A 19,919-nucleotide genomic window follows, 5' to 3' on the forward strand; every position below is an offset into this window, starting at 1 on the left:
TTGTCAAAAACCAAAGACTGCAATTAAATTTTTACAAAGTTTGAAATGAACCAGTCTCATTGCATACTTTAATAATGGGTTTTCTTGTCCACATATTCATACAACATTCACAAAAAGCATTACATTTGGATTGTCACAAACTGAATACATGATGGCTTTATTATTATGTAAAATAACATCCCATAAACTAGAATAAAAAACATTTTTTGAGATATTCCTTCATATAAATATAACCATTGGGGTCAAAAATAGAAATTCACTACGCAACTAGAGAAATATTCACGGTATATATTCAAAAATAATTTAAGTGCAAAGGAAGCGTTTCGCAATATGGCCTTTAAAGTACATTCATACTAAGCTGACTGGATTAGACTGTATTTTTTTATCCAAATAAACAAATTATTCGTGATCTGTACACTGATCTTTTGATATAATAAACACCAAGTACAAATAACGCATACACTAATTTGCAACGCTAAAATAAGTATAAAAAGCGACACAAGCAAAGGTTAAAATAATAAGCAAACAATGACAAAACAAGTTTGCCAACAACAGAACTGCACGTAGACATTGTTGAGCTGCGGAACTAAAACCACTCCCGGATTCCACTGACCATCCCTGTTCTTAAAAACTTCTCAAGCAGTTCTAGATGGCCAAAAACAACATTGGGTGTGTTTGTCATCAAGCATTGCTCAGGCTTTCATCAGACCAACTTGCCCGGTATTTATGCAAAGTAAAGTGTTCAGGCCAACTATAAACTGCCAACTAAAATATGACAAACTGCTCATCATTAGTGACTCTGTGTCTATGTCTTTAGCGCCGCACACACCAAATAGTGATTCCGTGTTATGAGCCCATTTAGTCCAGCTTTCACTCCCGTAATATTCAAAGTGCCAGGACCAACTACGAATAAGAAGAGCAGTTTAGAATACTCTCTGACGGAGCAATCAGTAAATAAACTCCGTCCGGCCACAGTCGAAGAAGATTTAAGGGGAGCGCGGAGAAGGGGCGTGGTCTGTGCATATGAATAATGCAAGGGGTGTGATGTCACAGGCCTAAATGTGTCAGTGACGAATGGCGGCTACAACATTACATCACATTGAAATGACAAAAAACAAATGACTAGGAACAATCGACGTACACAGTTTGGTAGCACAAAAAAAAAAATGGCATGTCCCACAAAATAATAAGTGTGTTATAGGCCTGACAGATGTATACAATTCCCTTTGGAGAACAGAGCAGAATCAACTGAACTTTAACAGTAATCGAAATGATTAAGGCTTATGCTGATCCAGACGTATTCTTTAGTACACTAACTCTAGTGTCGTTATTTCGAGTGCTCAACATGCATTTTAATCCATCAGGGGGGGTACAACGCAGAGATTAACCCACATCTCGCTGCTCTGACATCATTTTCATTTACATCTTGGTGCGGAAGCGTGGTATTAAGTCAGACAAAGGGACGCTGTGTGAGAAGCGAGCTATGCGACCCGGTAGGCGCTCATGCGGTAGTAGTTCTGACTGTGGCTTCGGGCGGCCCACACCAACAGAGCAGCGGACATCATGTGGAGGGGGGAGGAGATGAGGGCCAAATACAGGGACCAGCCCAAGGAGCCGTCAACCTTATCTGGGAGCATGGACACCCTGTGAAGAAGGTCCATGCCGGCCAGATAGCAGCACACCGTGGCCAGGGTGCACAGACCTGACGAACACAAAACACCAATATGAATTTAGTCTTTTACTCATTTAAAAACGTTTTCTTAGGAATATCTAGAAAACCACTTTTTAGAGTGTTTAGAGTTTAGAGTCCATACAGATGTTCTACAAAGCCCACACTTTTAATCATTTTATATTTTTTGATGATCCGCCTCATATTTGTGTTGATAAATACTTTAAAATGTATGAAAGCGCGTGAATCCACAAATTTCTCTCAATAGTTCACATGTATTACCAGTTAAAAGCAACTTAACATGTGAGGCTTTAGTGTGGACTCTGCAGGCTCTAACTACAGTCCACAGGGTGAAGCTGCAGACTGAACTCAAGCTTCCAATAGTATGAATCTGCAGACCTGGAGGCTGCACTGAGATGCCCTGCACCTTTCTCTGAAGGTGCAAAGGGAGGCAACAGAGGGCTGGGGAACACTAGGAACTACTGACACTAGAAATGGACACCAGTGATCAGCTGCGTAAAGATGTGTAAAACACAGATTAAAACAGCTATTTAATAAGAAAAGTTGTTATAATAGACTACAAGTAAAAGCCTATATGTAGGTTAAAATAAGGCATTTGGATTAATTAATCTAAAATCCACCAGATTACAAGAAATAACCTCTGAGCGTTAGACGTACTTCAGATTTTTACAACAAATGTAGGAATTAATTAGAGGGGCCTGTGCCCCAGTATCCATGGATTTAAGATCCTGTTTTATGCCATATCTTGAGGACTTTTTTCCCATTCAAAATGTTAATTGCTATGGCAACGGGTCTAACTTCTCATCATTCTGGAACCCATGGATAGCTGAAGGTGTAGTGATGTCCCAGTCCCCCTTGAAAATCTTTATGAAATGAAATTTGGCTCGTACATACTCCTCGTCATACTGAACAACAAAGCCAGTGACAAGGGACCTCCATCTCCAACTACACAGTCGTGACACAGCCGTGACACGGCCGTGTCACAGTCAGAAATGGTCGTGGGCTTTTTGTGGTGGAGTGAAGCGGGCAATCTTTGATTTGTTCTCTTTATTTGTCTACCAGAAGTGGGCTTCTGGTAGACAAATAAAGAAAAACAATGTATTATGCTTCAATACAATGCTTTATGCTTAAGTTTTGATTGTTGAGTATTTGTTTTGCTATTGTATGTGTGGTTTAACCACATCAAGTGTCCACAAGCCATTATGTCCCATTGTACATGAAAAAAAAAGGATTAAAAAACTAGTTTGCTTCAAAACTGGTCTTACCGGCGATTAAGTGAAACACTCCTATGGCCAAGGTGGGAGTGAGGCTGCGACACAGACAGGCGCAGAACCCAATAAGCGCTGCCAACACGATCAGACCTAGAGACACCAGAGGAAGCAGGAACTGGCACCTCCACAGGTCTACACAGCAGAAGCACAAGCAAAATGTTACATAAGATAAGATAAGATAAGATATTCCTTCATTGTCCCACATGGGGAAATTTCATTGATGCAACGCAGGTAGATACATGTCTGTCAATTAGCAATATCTCCTTCTTTGCAGATTAAAACTGTGAAAAACGTTTTTAACCTTTATTCAACCAGGAAACATACAGTCATTTAGTTTGATAAGGTCTCTCTAGTTCACCAATACTATTCTTTAAGTGGCTAGATAGTTTATTATAATAAAATATGACAAACTTACAGGTACGCAGCAGGTCTTCTCCACTGTTGTGATTGCCCGGCTCTTTGTACTTGGGTATAAACTGGTGAGATAGAGTGAAGCTTCGGCACTCCAGAACAAACTTAGGATCTGAAAGAGGTCATATCAAGAACATATCTGAGTTGTGTGGCATGTAAACAGCCCAATTGTACTGTATTTTCTAATTGTTTGATTTCACAACATATTCTTACTCTACTACTTCACCCATTATGTTTTAACTTCCACATTAATGTATAGGATTACCTAAGAACCACATCTACTGAATTGATTATCTCATTTAAGATAAGATAAGATATAAGATAAGATATTCCTTTATTGTCCACACATGGGGAAATTTCAAGGAATGGAGGGGAAAACTAAAGATAAAATAAAATAAAAACAGCTAGTGTAAGACAAGATAGTACTAATAAGGAAATACCATTGGCAGCTCAATCCAATGTCCTTTAAGCCTATCCTTATGTCCTTGGGCAACACACTCCACCCACCAGTCTGTGCATGACTGGGGCTGTGTGAACTGCATGTGTTGGCAGTGACATCATGGTGTAATGCATTTATTACTGTGGAATAAGCTACTCGGGAAATAAACTGCACAGAAATAAATTGCACAGAAATAAATTGCACGGAAATAAATTGCACAGAAATAAATTGCACGGAAATAAACTGCACAAAAATAAATTGCACAGAAATAAACTGCACAGAAATAAACTGCACAGAAATAAACTGCACAAAAATAAACTGCACAGAAATAAATTGCACAGAAATAAATTGCACAGAAATAAATTGCACGGAAATAAACTGCACAAAAATAAATTGCACAGAAATAAACTGCAGAGAAATAAATTGCACAGAAATAAATTGCACAGAAATAAACTGCACAGAAATAAATTGCACAGAAATTATTTGCGTTACTTTGCGACACGAGACCCCGCGCGTCCTCTGCACGCCTGTTGCCCCCGGTTACCTGGCTCCTTGTACCACTGCGCGTTGGCCGGCACCGACACGCAGCGCCACCAAAGGCCCACGGTCCCGTTGAGGCGGAAAAGCGTGTCGCTGTAGGTTTTCTCGTCGAACTCCCCGTCCATGAACTCCTCGTAGAGCGAGCGCAGGTCGGACGCGTTGGCCTCGCCGCGCACCGGGGGGCTGCTGTACTGGTACCAGTGCTGCGTCCCGATGGCCACCGACAGATACACGGTGGCCAGCAGGCTGAGCACGCAGGCAATGACCAGAGCGGTGGCGAAGCGGTTGTCAACCATTATTCATCCAGCCAATGGCGCGTCCAGACTGGGGGGGGATTATTACTGAAGTCGCAATATTGAGCCAAACACGAGCCCGCTTCGTCTTCAAAGTGGCGTTGTCATGGGCCACACGCGGGCAAATACACCGCAACTTGACGGACAAATGACGATCGGACTCCTCTTCATCGCGGAGCGTCGTGTGCGCGCTGAAGCCCGACGGTCCCGGCGGCTCGCGGGCACCATCTGTTCCCCTGTCCCACTTCCACAGATGGTGGTGGTGGGCGCTCACAGCCCCGCAACAGATCGCGCCGCTTTGTCCGCACACACGCGCTCTGTTCTGCACCAGCACGAGGCGCCGGGGGGGGGGGTTTCAAACGCAACAAAGTTTTATATGACTCGGGCTATTTTAATTCATGTTATAGATCCATGCCAGCGCTGAAGCTGGTACTACTTCCAGGATCTCGGGATCACACTAATCCTTGTGTTTTCCTCTTCCGGTTCCGCCAACGTCAAAGCCATTTTTGTAACTTAGAGACCATCTATTTTTACAGATAACAACAAGAATCATGTGAAGCTCCCGATGGAGATGTAGCCCGGATGTACAACCCAAGAGATAATAATAGCATGATAATAATAAATAATAAGAATAACAACAACAATAATAATGATGATGATAATAATAATAATGATAATGATAATTATAATAATAAAAACAGTAATTATAATAATTACACAACACAGTGTACGGTGGTTGCCTCACAACAAGAAGGGCCTCTGTTTGCCTGGGGCACTTCTGTGAGGAGTTTGCATGTTCTTCCTGTGTCTGCAAAGGTTTCCTCTACCACTAAAAACATGTACAATAGGGGCCAGGACTCCCCTGAAGAAGAGATTCTTGCTACATTCCTGCATAAAGGTCAATTATTATTATTTTATATTATTACTACAGATGCAGATCTGTGGCCTCTAGTTTGTTTGACACATTTGTGCTTCTGTTCTTTTTCTATTCTATTAGATCTGTGATCATAATAACCTTCTCTGAAATCATATTTAAAATTTTGATTTGCAGGTATGGTACAGACGTGACTACCACACGTGACAGCACACAGCACACGTGACAGCACACGTGAGAGCACACGTTACAGCACACAACACACGTGACAGAACACGTGACAGTACACGTGACAGCACACGTGACAGCACACAACACACGTGACAGCACACGTGAGAGCACACGTTACAGCACACAACACACGTGACAGCACACGTGACAGCACACAACACACGTGACAGCACACAGCACACGTGACAGCACACGTGACAGCACACGTGACAGCACACAACACACGTGACAGCACACAGCACACGTGACAGCACACGTGACAGCACACGTGACAGCACACAACACACGTGACAGCACACGTGACAGCACACAACACACGTGACAACACACAACACACGTGACAGCACACGTGACAGCACACGTGACAGCACACAGCACACGTGACAGCACACGTGACAGCACACAGCACATGTGACAGCACACAGCACATGTGACAGCACACGTGACAACACACAACACACGTGACAACACACGTGACAGCACACGTGACAGCACACGTGACAGCACACAGCACATGTGACAGCACACAGCACACGTGACAGCACACAGCACACGTGACAGCACACAACACACGTGACAGCACACAACACACGTGACAGCACACGTGACAGCACACAACACACGTGACAGCACACAGCACACGTGACAGCACACGTGACAGCACACAACACACGTGACAGCACACAACACACGTGACAACACACGTGACAGCACACGTGACAGCACACAGCACACGTGACAGCACACGTGACAGCACACAGCACATGTGACAGCACACAGCACATGTGACAGCACACAACACACGTGACAACACACGTGACAGCACACGTGACAGCACACAGCACACGTGACAGCACACGTGACAGCACACAGCACATGTGACAGCACACAGCACACGTGACAGCACACGTGAGAGCACACGTTACAGCACACGTGACAGCACACGTGACAGCACACAGCACACGTGACAGCACACAACACACGTGACAACACACGTGACAGCACACGTGACAGCACACAGCACATGTGACAGCACACAGCACACGTGACAGCACACAGCACATGTGACAGCACACAGCACACGTGACAGCACACAACACACGTGACAGCACACAACACACGTGACAGCACACGTGACAGCACACAACACACGTGACAGCACACAGCACACGTGACAGCACACGTGACAGCACACGTGACAGCACACAGCACACGTTACAGCACACGTGACAACACACGTGACAGCACACGTGACAGCACACAGCACACGTGACAGCACACAGCACACGTGACAGCACACGTGACAGCACACGTGACAGCACACAGCACACGTGACAGCACACGTGACAGCACACGTGACAGCACACAGCACACGTTACAGCACACGTGACAACACACGTGACAGCACACGTGACAGCACACAGCACACGTGACAGCACACAGCACACGTGACAGTACAAGTGACAGCACGTGACAGCACACGTGACAGCACACAGCACACGTGACAGCACACAGCACACGTGACAGCACACGTGACAGCACACAGCACACGTGACAGCACACGTGACAGCACACGTGAGAGCACACATGACAGCACACGTGACATTATACGTGAGAGCACGCGTTACAGCACACGTGACAGCACACGTGAGAGCACACGTGACAGCACACAGCACACGTGACAGCACACGTGAGAGCACGCCTTACAGCACACGTGACAGCACACTTGAGAGCACGCGTTACAGCTTGTTTGCATGTTCTTCCTGTGTCTGCAAAGGTTTCCTCTACCACTAAAAACATGTACAATAGGGGCCAGGACTCCCCTGAAGAAGAGATTCTTGCTACATTCCTGCATAAAGGTCAATTATTATTATTTTATATTATTACTACAGATGCAGATCTGTGGCCTCTAGTTTGTTTGACACATTTGTGCTTCTGTTCTTTTTCTATTCTATTAGATCTGTGATCATAATAACCTTCTCTGAAATCATATTTAAAATTTTGATTTGCAGGTATGGTACAGACGTGACTACCACACGTGACAGCACACAGCACACGTGACAGCACACGTGAGAGCACACGTTACAGCACACAACACACGTGACAGCACACGTGACAGCACACGTGACAGCACACGTGACAGCACACGTTACAGCACACAACACACGTGACAGCACACGTGACAGCACACAACACACGTGACAGCACACAGCACACGTGACAGCACACGTGACAGCACACGTGACAGCACACAACACACGTGACAGCACACAGCACACGTGACAGCACACGTGACAGCACACAACACACGTGACAGCACACGTGACAGCACACAACACACGTGACAACACACAACACACGTGACAACACACGTGACAGCACACGTGACAGCACACAGCACACGTGACAGCACACGTGACAGCACACAGCACATGTGACAGCACACAGCACATGTGACAGCACACAGCACACGTGACAACACACAACACACGTGACAACACACGTGACAGCACACGTGACAGCACACGTGACAGCACACAGCACATGTGACAGCACACAGCACACGTGACAGCACACAGCACACGTGACAGCACACAACACACGTGACAGCACACGTGACAGCACACGTGACAGCACACAACACACGTGACAGCACACAGCACAAGTGACAGCACACGTGACAGCACACAACACACGTGACAGCACACAACACACGTGACAACACACGTGACAGCACACGTGACAGCACACAGCACACGTGACAGCACACGTGACAGCACACAGCACATGTGACAGCACACAGCACATGTGACAGCACACAGCACACGTGACAGCACACGTGAGAGCACACGTTACAGCACACGTGACAGCACACGTGACAGCACACAGCACACGTGACAGCACACAACACACGTGACAACACACGTGACAGCACACGTGACAGCACACGTGACAGCACACAGCACATGTGACAGCACACAGCACAGGTGACAGCACACAGCACAGGTGACAGCACACAGCACATGTGACAGCACACAACACACGTGACAGCACACAACACACGTGACAACACACGTGACAGCACACGTGACAGCACACGTGACAGCACACAGCACATGTGACAGCACCCAGCACACGTGACAGCACACGTGAGAGCACACGTTACAGCACACGTGACAGCACACGTGACAGCACACGTGACAGCACACAGCACACGTGACAGCACAAGTTACAGCACATGTGACAGCACATGTGACAGCACACAGCACACGTGACAGCACACGTGACAGCACACAGCACACGTGACAGCACACGTGACAGCACACAGCACACGTGACAGCACATGTGACAGCACACGTGACAGCACACGTGAGAGCACACGTTACAGCACACGTGACAGCACACGTGACAGCACACAGCACACGTTACAGCACACGTGACAACACACGTGACAGCACACGTGACAGCACACAGCACACGTTACAGCACACGTGACAACACACGTGACAGCACACGTGACAGCACACAGCACACGTGACAGCACACGTGACAGTACAAGTGACAGCATATGTGACAGCACACGTGACAGCACACGTGACAGCACACAGCACACGTGACAGCACACAGCACACGTGACAGCACACGTGACAGCACACAGCACACGTGACAGCACACGTGACAGCACACGTGAGAGCACACGTGACAGCACACGTGACAGCACACGTGACATTATACGTGAGAGCACGCGTTACAGCACACGTGACAGCACACGTGAGAGCACGCGTTACAGCACACGTGACAGCACACAGCACACGTGACAGCACACGTGACAGCACACAGCACACGTGACAGCACACAGCACACGTGACAGCACACGTGAGAGCACGCCTTACAGCACACGTGACAGCACACGTGAGAGCACGCGTTACAGCACACGTGACAGCACACAGCACGCGTTACAGCACACGTGACAGCACACAGCACACGTGACAGCACACGTGACAGCACACGTGACAGCACACGTGACAGCACACGTGAGAGCACGCGTTACAGCACACGTGACAGCACACAGCACACGTGACAGCACACGTGACAGCACACGTGACAGCACACAACACACGTGACAGCACACGTGACAGCACACAACACACGTGACAGCACACGTGACAGCACACAGCACACGTGACAGCACACGTGACAGCACACGTGACAGCACACAACACACGTGACAGCACACAGCACATGTGACAGCTGTTCTGCAAATTTAGGGGGGGATTGTAGATGATTATTGAATTTGGTCTTGTTTGGTTACAATTATATCTAGCTGCTGCTGCTGCTGCTGGTGCTGCTGCTGCTGCTGCTGCTGCTGGTGCTGGTGATGCTGGTGCTGCTGCTGCTGCTGCTGGTGATGCTGGTGCTGCTGGTGCTGCTGCTGGTGCTGGTGCTGCTGCTGCTGCTGCTGGTGCTGCTGGTGCTGGTGCTGCTGCTGCTGCTGCTGCTGCTGCTGCTGCTGCTGCTGCTGGTGATGCTGGTGCTGGTGCTGGTGCTGCTGCTGCTGCTGCTGGTGCTGCTGCTGCTGCTGCTGCTGCTGCTGCTGCTGGTGATGCTGGTGCTGGTGCTGGTGCTGCTGCTGCTGCTGGTGCTGGTGATGCTGGTGATGCTGGTGATGCTGGTGCTGCTGCTGGTGCTGGTGATGCTGGTGCTGCTGGTGCTGGTGCTGCTGCTGCTGCTGCTGGTGCTGGTTCTGGTGATGCTGGTGCTGCTGGTGCTGCTGGTGCTGGTGATACTGGTGCTGCTGGTGCTGCTGGTGCTGGTGATGCTGGTGCTGCTGGTGCTGCTGGTGCTGGTGATGCTGGTGCTGCTGCTGCTGCTGCTGCTGGTGCTGGTGTGTTTAGGTTGTCCACTGACAGCAGTCGACTTGGGAGAGAGAGGACGTGCATCTTGCTGGAGGGAGCAGTGTTATATTTTAACCTTCGTTCTTAATTGGCCCTTAATCTATACCGTCTTGTTTTACATTTTAACGTATTGTACTTTCCGCGCCGTGGCCCGAGCCGGACTGGGCTCGTCGGACCACGCCATAGTTCACATCATCCCCATGTACAGACAGAGGCAGAAGCTCTCCAAACCTGTAGTGTGGACTTCTAAAAGGTGGACCAATGAGGCCGTGGAGGAGCTGCGTGTGTGTTTGGACTTTACACACTGGGAGGTTTTAAGAGCTGCCACAGATAGTTTGATGAGTACACGGACACTGTGACGTCATACATTCGATTCTGTGAGGACTGCATTATACACCAGAGTCACCTTCAACAATGACAAACCCTGGTTCACACCCAAAACTGAGACAGTTGAGGCGGCAGAAGGAGGCAGCGCACAGGGCGGGCGACAGAGAACGCTACAAAGATGCAAAGTACGGATTTAGCAAGGAGGTGTCAAGAGCTAGAACCCGTTACAATACACGTCTGAAGAAGCAGTTCTCAAACAACAACCCGGCCTCTGTGTGGAGTGGGCTCCGGCTTCTCACAAACTATAAGCCCAGAGCCCTCCCTTCTGTTGATGACAGAAAACTGGCCCATAGCTGTCAACTTATCAAGGAGGCTATGCGTGAGATTTAGACACGCATATCGCCCACAGCTGTATCCAAATGTTTGTAAAAACCTTTCCAATAATTGTTCTTTAACCAGTGCATATCTGCTATCTTTGTCTTTATATTCAAACTCGATGTTCTTTATCACTTTAATGGGTTTCTTGCTAATATATAATGTCTATCTTCTCTTTTTTCCCTCCATGTTGCTCTTCATAGCGTTTATTCACCTCGGCTCTCAGCTCCCACAACTCATCCGTATTGTCTGAAACACGTTGTTCCACCTCAGTGACACGCCTGCCATCTCCTCCCCTCTGAAGCCGAGCTAGCATTAACCTCCTTAGCTTGTAAGAAGACCTATTTTCCGCCGAGGCTTTAACTCCTGAAGCATTACCTCCCTTGTTTTTTCCACTTATCTCTCACAGCGCCTAGCTCCACGTTTTGTGAGTGAAAAGGAGATTTAAAAGCAATTGGCAATCATTTTCAACATATTTTTCACTTTTTCGTCACAAACTGGTACTTTATTTACAATTATTTTTCAACCAAATAAAAAATAAATACAATAAATTAATGATGAAACACTAATAAATAAAACTCACAGACATAACATATTTACAAAGACAAACACAGACAAAGGTTTCCGTTCCCAGTGACACTTCTGGAGACTTTTGAAGGTAAAAAAAACACATGATCAAAACACCGGGAGAGGCAGAGGCGCTCCTCAGGAAAAGGCAAAACACAAATTGTGGGTTGTGTGAGTTCAAGTTGTGGTCACATGGTAATACATTTCTGTTGATTTGAAGAAACTGATGATTGTGACTCTATTTGACTTTAAGCTCCATGTTGGCAGTCTGCTCTGTACATATTTTCTGTGCCTATTTGCATCCGCCCTATCGGAGTGCAAAATGTGGGAGATTGGATTTGTGGGAAATTGGATTTGTGGGAAAATGGAAAAATACATGTAGACGGTGGCGGAGAAGCGTGGTGGTCTGGGGAGGTATTGCATGCAGTTCTCTGTGAGGGTTGGTTCCAGGAGCTTTTTGGGGGGGGGGCTTCATTAGGAATGGACTTCCTGCCTGCCCAAAACCTTATAAATGAGGTTTTGGGTTCGGTGGCATGAACCCTTTTGTTGTTGTTGTTATCTTTTCATCTGTTCTGTGTTTCTGTAATCCTTTTGTCGTGTTTGACCAGAGAGCTTTATAAAAAAGATTAACAATGACAGAATCAATACAACCAACTAATGGCCTCCTTTAACATTAACAGCATATTGAACCCAATCACACATTCAATCACATTATATATTTACAAGAAACACATTCAAGTGACATAGAACATCAAAAACTCACCACATCAAACAGAGGCAAACACAAAAGGAGAGCTGCAATGATGAGTTCAAACCGAAAAGCTTTTGAACAAAGTTTTGAATGTGAAGTCGGTGTAATCCCTCATTCGTCCAAGAAGAGGAATACTCAGATGCTACAGTACATTACAAAGATCAGAGAAGCCGTTAAGAAAATGCCCTTTACGAAACAAAGATATTATGAGAGGGGATCAAAATTCTCTAAATTATTAGCAAGGAAATTTAAAAAACTGAAAGAACAATTTTAACCCTATGGGACAAGCAAAGTATTGCCCAGACTCTGGAATGATCTTCCGCTCTCCCTACGGTCACTGGACTCTGTTGTTGCTTTTAAGGGTCAGCTCAAATTTTTTTATTCAGTCAGGCCATTTAATTACATTTGCTTTAGGGACTCATTTGACTGTATATTGTTGTATGTGTAATGCTCACTGTAAGTTCTCTGTGTTTTTATTATTTTATTCTGTGTTTTTGTGAAGCACTTTGTGACTTCTGTTTGTGAAAGGTGCTATACAAATAAAATGTACTTACTTACAAAAAGAACACATTGCACATTGCTGTTGATCCGCAAGATAGCTCTTCATTCAACATACTGCAGAGCTACTAAAGCCGTATGCAGTCAGGTTACTAAGTCTGTGGTCAATCACATCAAAAGCGGCACTGAAATCAATGTAGACCACACCAACCAGCTGTTTTTGTCTATTTCATTTAGCCACTCATCAGAAAGAGCTGCCAGTGCTGTGGCTGTTGAATATCCATGCTGGTTGTCTGAGTTAAGACTGTTGCTTGTAAAATAGTTCTGTATTTGCTCAAACATGGCCTCTAATAATTTGCTTAGAAGTATCACATTTTATACTCAGGTGAAGCTTTTCCATTTAATTTATAGTGATGGCTTTGAACACAAAACCACAGCTCTTTTTCAACATTGTATAATTTTTTGTAATTGAAAGAGTCTGATAATTCACAGCAGGGGGCATTTGAATTTTATGTCCTCTATTTTGTTTATAAAAAAATCATTAAAATAGTTGGCAATATGAATGCACTTCTTGCACTTGTGCAAAGACTGTTTCATGTAGCACCAGGAGATTCATGGCTCTATGTGACTGTGAACATCTTTTACTTTTTGAAGTACTTGTAAAAGTAAAAGTATGTGTACTTTTTCCATTCACTTTCATTGGTGTGTTGAATACTTTCAGCACATTTTCACCTTTCCACAGCTTATACACTTTCACAATTAACGAAATTAGTACTTACACAATTCGGTACAATTACAAAGATGTAGTACACTGATGTAGTAGTCTTACACAGATGTACTGCTCTCGACTTTACTTGATTTTTCCAAAGTGGTTTCATGCTATATGATATTAATATACATAATCAGAATCAGAAAGGGGTTTGTCAGTGAACAGAATTCACAAACTAGAAACTTGCATTGGCATTTAGGTGCAATGTAGAACAGTTAATTAATATTAGCAAAATATTTAAAATTTACAAATAAAATAAAATAGACTTTGTCTGAATATATACACAATTTACAGATGGTCAGAAATGAACAGGGCAATGAATGGTTATCGGTTTGGTTTGAATAATTGTGAAAGTGGCAGGTGTTGAGTCCATGGCAGAGGGATAGGAACTGTTCTTGTGCCGTCATGACCAGCAGCTGGAGAGGAAAAGAGAATTGTGACTTCATTGTAATTAAAGCAGTGTAGTGTTGAAAGCACTGTCTAGTAAAGTTATTTCAAAAAGCACCATAACTGTGCCACAGCAGACTTAGGGCAGACTTAGACTTCCCTTGGCTAGAACTACTTCAATCTATGAGTCCCCGCAGAAATAAAAAGGGTTCTAGACATTTAAAAAAAAACTTTATTCATTATTAACCTTTATTTAACCAGGTAAGAACCCATTGAGATCGAATCCTTTTTTCCAGTGTAACCTAGGGCAGAGTAAAGATATAACAGCACACACATTTTAAAACATTACATATTTAAAAGAGATTTAGAAAGACAATCTAATCTAAATCAAACGAAAATCCCTGATTGAGACCATGTCACACAATCTCAATTCAGTCTGAAAAGAGTTCAAAGTGCTGCTGCAGCAGCAGCATTGTGAAAAGTCCTCATGCGAGGAGCAAACAAACCAATAAACCATGTGAGCGCAGGGCATAATGACAATCCGCTCTCTGCTCCAGAGCACACAAGTTGGAAGGTGCACAGCCACATATTACTTTATACACTAAAAGCGTCCAATGTGTAAACCTCCTGGCACCCAAAGAAGGCCATCCAGCCTTGGCAAAGTGGTTCACAGTGATGGGTATACCTCCCACAATATATACAGTATCCAATGATTTCAGACATTTGGCCGATGCACTTATGTATAAGGCATTACCAAACGTTTGCAGGCTTCAAGGGTAAAATAAGTTTCATTACGATAGTAAAAAAAAAAATTAACATAAAATGAGACCTCCTGGTCCAATATAATGCCAAGGTAATTAAAACTAAACTAGTACCAAACTAAGGTTAGTGACTGCGCTAAACCTAGACCAAACCTAAACTGATTAAACCAGGACTAAAGCCAGAGAAGTCAGTTAAAATGCTAAGCATTTAGCATTAGCATTAGCTAAAACGTTACACACACACACAAAATTATTTACACTAAAACTTTAATTGGTATTAAAACACCTCCCAATACAGCTAACATTTGATCCCATTGAACTTAAATCTCAGGACTCTGAGATGTGGCTGTCGACTCTCATTGAGCGTCTGAGGCTGAGCTGTTAAGATACATTTTAGGTCATGTGACAAGTGAAGATTTCCCGTCTTTTTGCACCGGCAGAACCTCAGGGTCATGTATCATCATTGAAACAATGTTGAATTAATGTTGGTATTGCAACCCTAAAATATTATGTTAAATCAACTAATCAACTATGATTCAACATTGAATTAACATTGACTTTTCACTCTAAACCAAAATTAACAACTTTGACCATGAAGGAATGTTGAATCAACATCTTTTGCTATGTTTTGAGGTTTTGCTGAAGGTGGTGAGGACGGAGCATTCTCTGAGTTGTGGTAGTAAGAAACTAGAGGTGGATTTGTGAGGGTTTTTGGACCAACGATTATAATCACTGTTTAGTTTGAAGAAATTGTGTGGCTTCAGGTTTTTATGTCAATGGCAGTTGAGTGGGTTGTGTTCATGGATGAAGTGGAGACGTAGAGCTGTATGTCGTCGTCGTCGTCGTCGTCGTCGTAACAGGGAAAAAGGAGGCCGTTACAGCAGATAATACTGCCAAGTGGGGAAATGTACAGATTTAATTTGGAGTTGGTCAAGAATCGAAACATTAGGGATCATTGTGACAGTGGCTCATTGGAGTAGGAGGGAATGTGATGCTGATGAATTGCTGTTAATGAGGTATGACTGAAGCCAGGACAGAGTGGAGCCGGTGATATTTAGGGAGGTCTTGAGGTGGGAGAGGCGGATGAAATGACTGATGGTGTCGAAAGCTGCTGTGAAGTACAAAAATACAAGAATAAGGAAGTGGCAAGTGACTAAATCTCGTGCGCACTGGGCACGCTCCACAGAGTTAGTAGTAAAAATCACACAGAGAAAAAAGATTAAATGTCTGTATTCTGGTCATTGTATGTTGGAAATAATAACAAACACCTAATTGACAAATGTAACAAAACATCACAGAATACATTACAATTATAAATTACAATATGGTTACTGTATGCTGTATGCAGCAAAAATCACACTTGAGATGTAATGCTCGATTTAAAAATGCTCAATTTAGTCAGATCTTAGAAGATAAGCAGGGGATGGGAGAATGGGAGACTGCTGGGAATATTGGGTGCAGCAGTGGCTGTAACGCAAACTGTCCTTTTGTGCTTAGGCAACACACTTTACCTACATTGCCATTTGACTGTGACATGTAAGTGATTGGTGGTGGTCGGCGAGGCCAGTGGATCATGTCAGATTCAAAAGACGTGACAGTACATAAGAAAAAAATATGGCAAAAAATGTATTGACAAAGCTGATCTTGAGCTTTCCTCCACTTGAAGCTGCAACACATAATGTATTTTAGGAGATTTATTCAATGGTTAAGTATTTTTTAAATATTTTTTATGTAATCAATAATAAAATAATGAGTAAATTATGTCACCTGTGGTTGATGTGGGAGATGCCGTGGTTGTAGTAGTAGTTGTTGTTGTTGTTGTTGTTGTAGTTGTAGTAGTAATTACTACGGGAGTGGCTGAAAAAAAAGGTAACTCATTAAACTGTGAGATTTTTGGTTTACGCTGATTTTGCTATACATACCAACAATTTGTCCAAAAGTGCTATTCCCTTTCTCGAGAGATTGAGCAAGAAGAGAACTTGATGGAGGACTTGACGCTGAAGGTGGAAATTGAACTGTCATATCTACGTCAGTGGCACTGGCTCTGATTTGTTGTGAAGAACGACTGTATTCAAAAACATCAACCAAAGTCATGTGAATTATTATAAAAGCCTACGTCTACTGTGCAATGTGCAATTAAAGACATGAAAAAAATTGGTTAATCTACCTAATATTTGAAAAAATAAAAATAAAATACAGATTAGAAAAATCTTACCTAAAACGGTTTGCACTACAAGTAGAACCTGGAATGCTAAAGGATTCGTCGAGTTTTTCTTTACACTGAAAAGAAAAACCAATATTATTATTAAATTAAAGTTAGGGATTACATTTTAAAATGCTTGCTACTTACGTTTCTATTAACTTTGGATGTAAGATCTTTGTGTTCTTTGGTGTTAGGGTCTAATAATTCTGCTACAAAGGGTTCAAATTTCAACGTTCCCTTAACTTTGAATGTTGTGATTGGGGAGGCAGTTGTGGTGGTTGTAGGAGCAGCTGTGGTTGGTGTTGGGGCTGCTGTGGTGGTTGTGGGAGCAGCTGTGGTTGTTGTTGGGGCTGCTGTGGTGGTTGTAGGAGCAGCTGTGGTTGTTGTTGGGGCTACAGTAGTTGTTGTTGGAGCAGCTGTTGTTGTGGTGGGGGCTGCTGTGGTGGTTGTGGGAGCAGCTGTTGTTGTGGTGGGGGCTGCTGTGGTGGTTGTGGGAGCAGCTGTTGTTGTGGTTGGGGCTGCTGTGGTGGTTGTGGGAGTTGCTGTTGTTGTGGTGGGGGCTGCTGTGGTGGTTGTGGGAGCAGCTGTTGTTGTTGTTGGAGCTACAGTAGTTGTAGTTGGAGCAGCTGTTGTTGTGGTTGGGGCAACTGTAGTTGTTGTTGGAGCAGCAGCTGTTGTTGTGGTTGGGGCTGCTGTGGTGGTTGTGGGAGCAGCTGTTGTTGTGGTTGGGGCAGCTGTGGTGGTTGTGGGTGCAGCTGTTGTTGTGGTTGGAGCTGCAGTGGTGGTTGTGGGAGCAGCTGTTGTTGTGGTTGGGGCTGCTATGGTGGTTATGGGAGCAGCTGTTGTTGTGGTTGGGGCTGCTGTGGTTGTTGTTGGAGCAGCTGTTGTAGTGGTTGGGGCTGCTGTGGTGGTTGTTGGTGCTACAGTAGTTGTTGTTGGAGCAGCTGTTGTTGTGGTTGGGGCTGCAGTGGTGGTTGTAGGAGCAGCTGTTGTTGTGGTTGGGGCAGCTGTGGTGGTTGTGGGAGCAGCTGTTGTTGTGGTTGGGGCAGCTGTGGTGGTTGTGGGAGCAGCTGTTGTTGTGGTTGGGGCTGCTGTGGTGGTTGTGGGAGCAGCTGTTGTTGTGGTTGGGGCTGCTGTGGTTGTTGTGGGAGCAGCTGTTGTTGTGGTTGGGGCTGCTGTGGTGGTTGTGGGATTAGCTGTGGTTGTTGTTGGAGATACAGTAGTTGTTGTTGGAGCAGCTGTTGTGGTTGGGGCAGCTGTGGTGGTTGTGGGAGCAGCTGTTGTTGTGGTTGGGGCAGCTGTGGTGGTTGTGGGTGCAGCTGTTGTTGTGGTTGGAGCTGCAGTGGTTGTTATGGGAGCAGCTGTTGTTGTGGTTGGGGCGGCTGTGGTTGTTGTTGGACCAGCTGTTGTTGTGGTTGGGGCTGCTGTGGTGGTTGTTGGGGCTACAGTAGTTGTTGTTGGAGCAGCTGTTGTTGTGGTTGGGACTGCTGTGGTGGTTGTGGGAGCAGCTGTTGTTGTGGTAGGGGCTGCTGTGGTGGTTGTGGGAGCAGCTGTTGTTGTGGTTGGGGCTGCAGTGGTGGTTGTGGGAGCAGCTGTTGTTGTGGTTGGGGCTGCTGTGGTGGTTGTGGGAGTTGCTGTTGTTGTGGTGGGGGCTGCTGTGGTGGTTGTGGGAGCAGCTGTTGTTGTTGTTGGAGCTACAGTAGTTGTAGTTGGAGCAGCTGTTGTGGTTGGGGCAACTGTAGTTGTTGTTGGAGCAGCAGCTGTTGTTGTGGTTGGGGCTGCTGTGGTGGTTGTGGGAGCAGCTGTTGTTGTGGTTGGGGCAGCTGTGGTGGTTGTGGGTGCAGCTGTTGTTGTGGTTGGAGCTGCAGTGGTGGTTGTGGGAGCAGCTGTTGTTGTGGTTGGGGCTGCTGTGGTGGTTATGGGAGCAGCTGTTGTTGTGGTTGGGGCTGCTGTGGTTGTTGTTGGAGCAGCTGTTGTTGTGGTTGGGGCTGCTGTGGTGGTTGTTGGTGCTACAGTAGTTGTTGTTGGAGCAGCTGTTGTTGTGGTTGGGGCTGCAGTGGTGGTTGTAGGAGCAGCTGTTGTTGTGGTTGGGGCAGCTGTGGTGGTTGTGGGAGCAGCTGTTGTTGTGGTTGGGGCAGCTGTGGTGGTTGTGGGAGCAGCTGTTGTTGTGGTTGGGGCTGCTGTGGTTGTTGTTGGAGCAGCTGTTGTAGTGGTTGGGGCTGCTGTGGTGGTTGTTGGTGCTACAGTAGTTGTTGTTGGAGCAGCTGTTGTTGTGGTTGGGGCTGCAGTGGTGGTTGTAGGAGCAGCTGTTGTTGTGGTTGGGGCAGCTGTGGTGGTTGTGGGAGCAGCTGTTGTTGTGGTTGGGGCAGCTGTGGTGGTTGTGGGAGCAGCTGTTGTTGTGGTTGGGGCTGCTGTGGTGGTTGTGGGAGCAGCTGTTGTTGTGGTTGGGGCTGCTGTGGTTGTTGTGGGAGCAGCTGTTGTTGTGGTTGGGGCTGCTGTGGTGGTTGTGGGATTAGCTGTGGTTGTTGTTGGAGATACAGTAGTTGTTGTTGGAGCAGCTGTTGTGGTTGGGGCAGCTGTGGTGGTTGTGGGAGCAGCTGTTGTTGTGGTTGGGGCAGCTGTGGTGGTTGTGGGTGC

General features: G+C 45.6%; 1 protein-coding gene across 1 annotated transcript; it reads right to left on the bottom strand.

Moving 5' to 3' along the window:
• Nucleotides 1–46: 46 nt before the first annotated feature.
• Nucleotides 47–4,800, bottom strand: LOC140371829 (claudin domain-containing protein 1-like). Its single transcript, XM_072459040.1, has 4 exons — nt 4,356–4,800; nt 3,377–3,484; nt 2,956–3,093; nt 47–1,702 (listed from the first exon to the last, which is right to left on the bottom strand). The coding sequence occupies exons 1-4, from the start codon at nt 4,645–4,647 to the stop codon at nt 1,482–1,484; spliced, it is 759 nt and encodes a 252-aa protein (XP_072315141.1). The 5' UTR covers nt 4,648–4,800; the 3' UTR covers nt 47–1,481.
• Nucleotides 4,801–19,919: the final 15,119 nt, after the last annotated feature.

The sequence above is a fragment of the Eucyclogobius newberryi genome, unplaced genomic scaffold, assembly GCF_026437365.1.
Source record: "Eucyclogobius newberryi isolate DKJ021-1_F unplaced genomic scaffold, fEucNew1.0.hap1 SCAF_22, whole genome shotgun sequence".
NCBI lineage: Eukaryota > Metazoa > Chordata > Actinopteri > Gobiiformes > Gobiidae > Eucyclogobius > Eucyclogobius newberryi.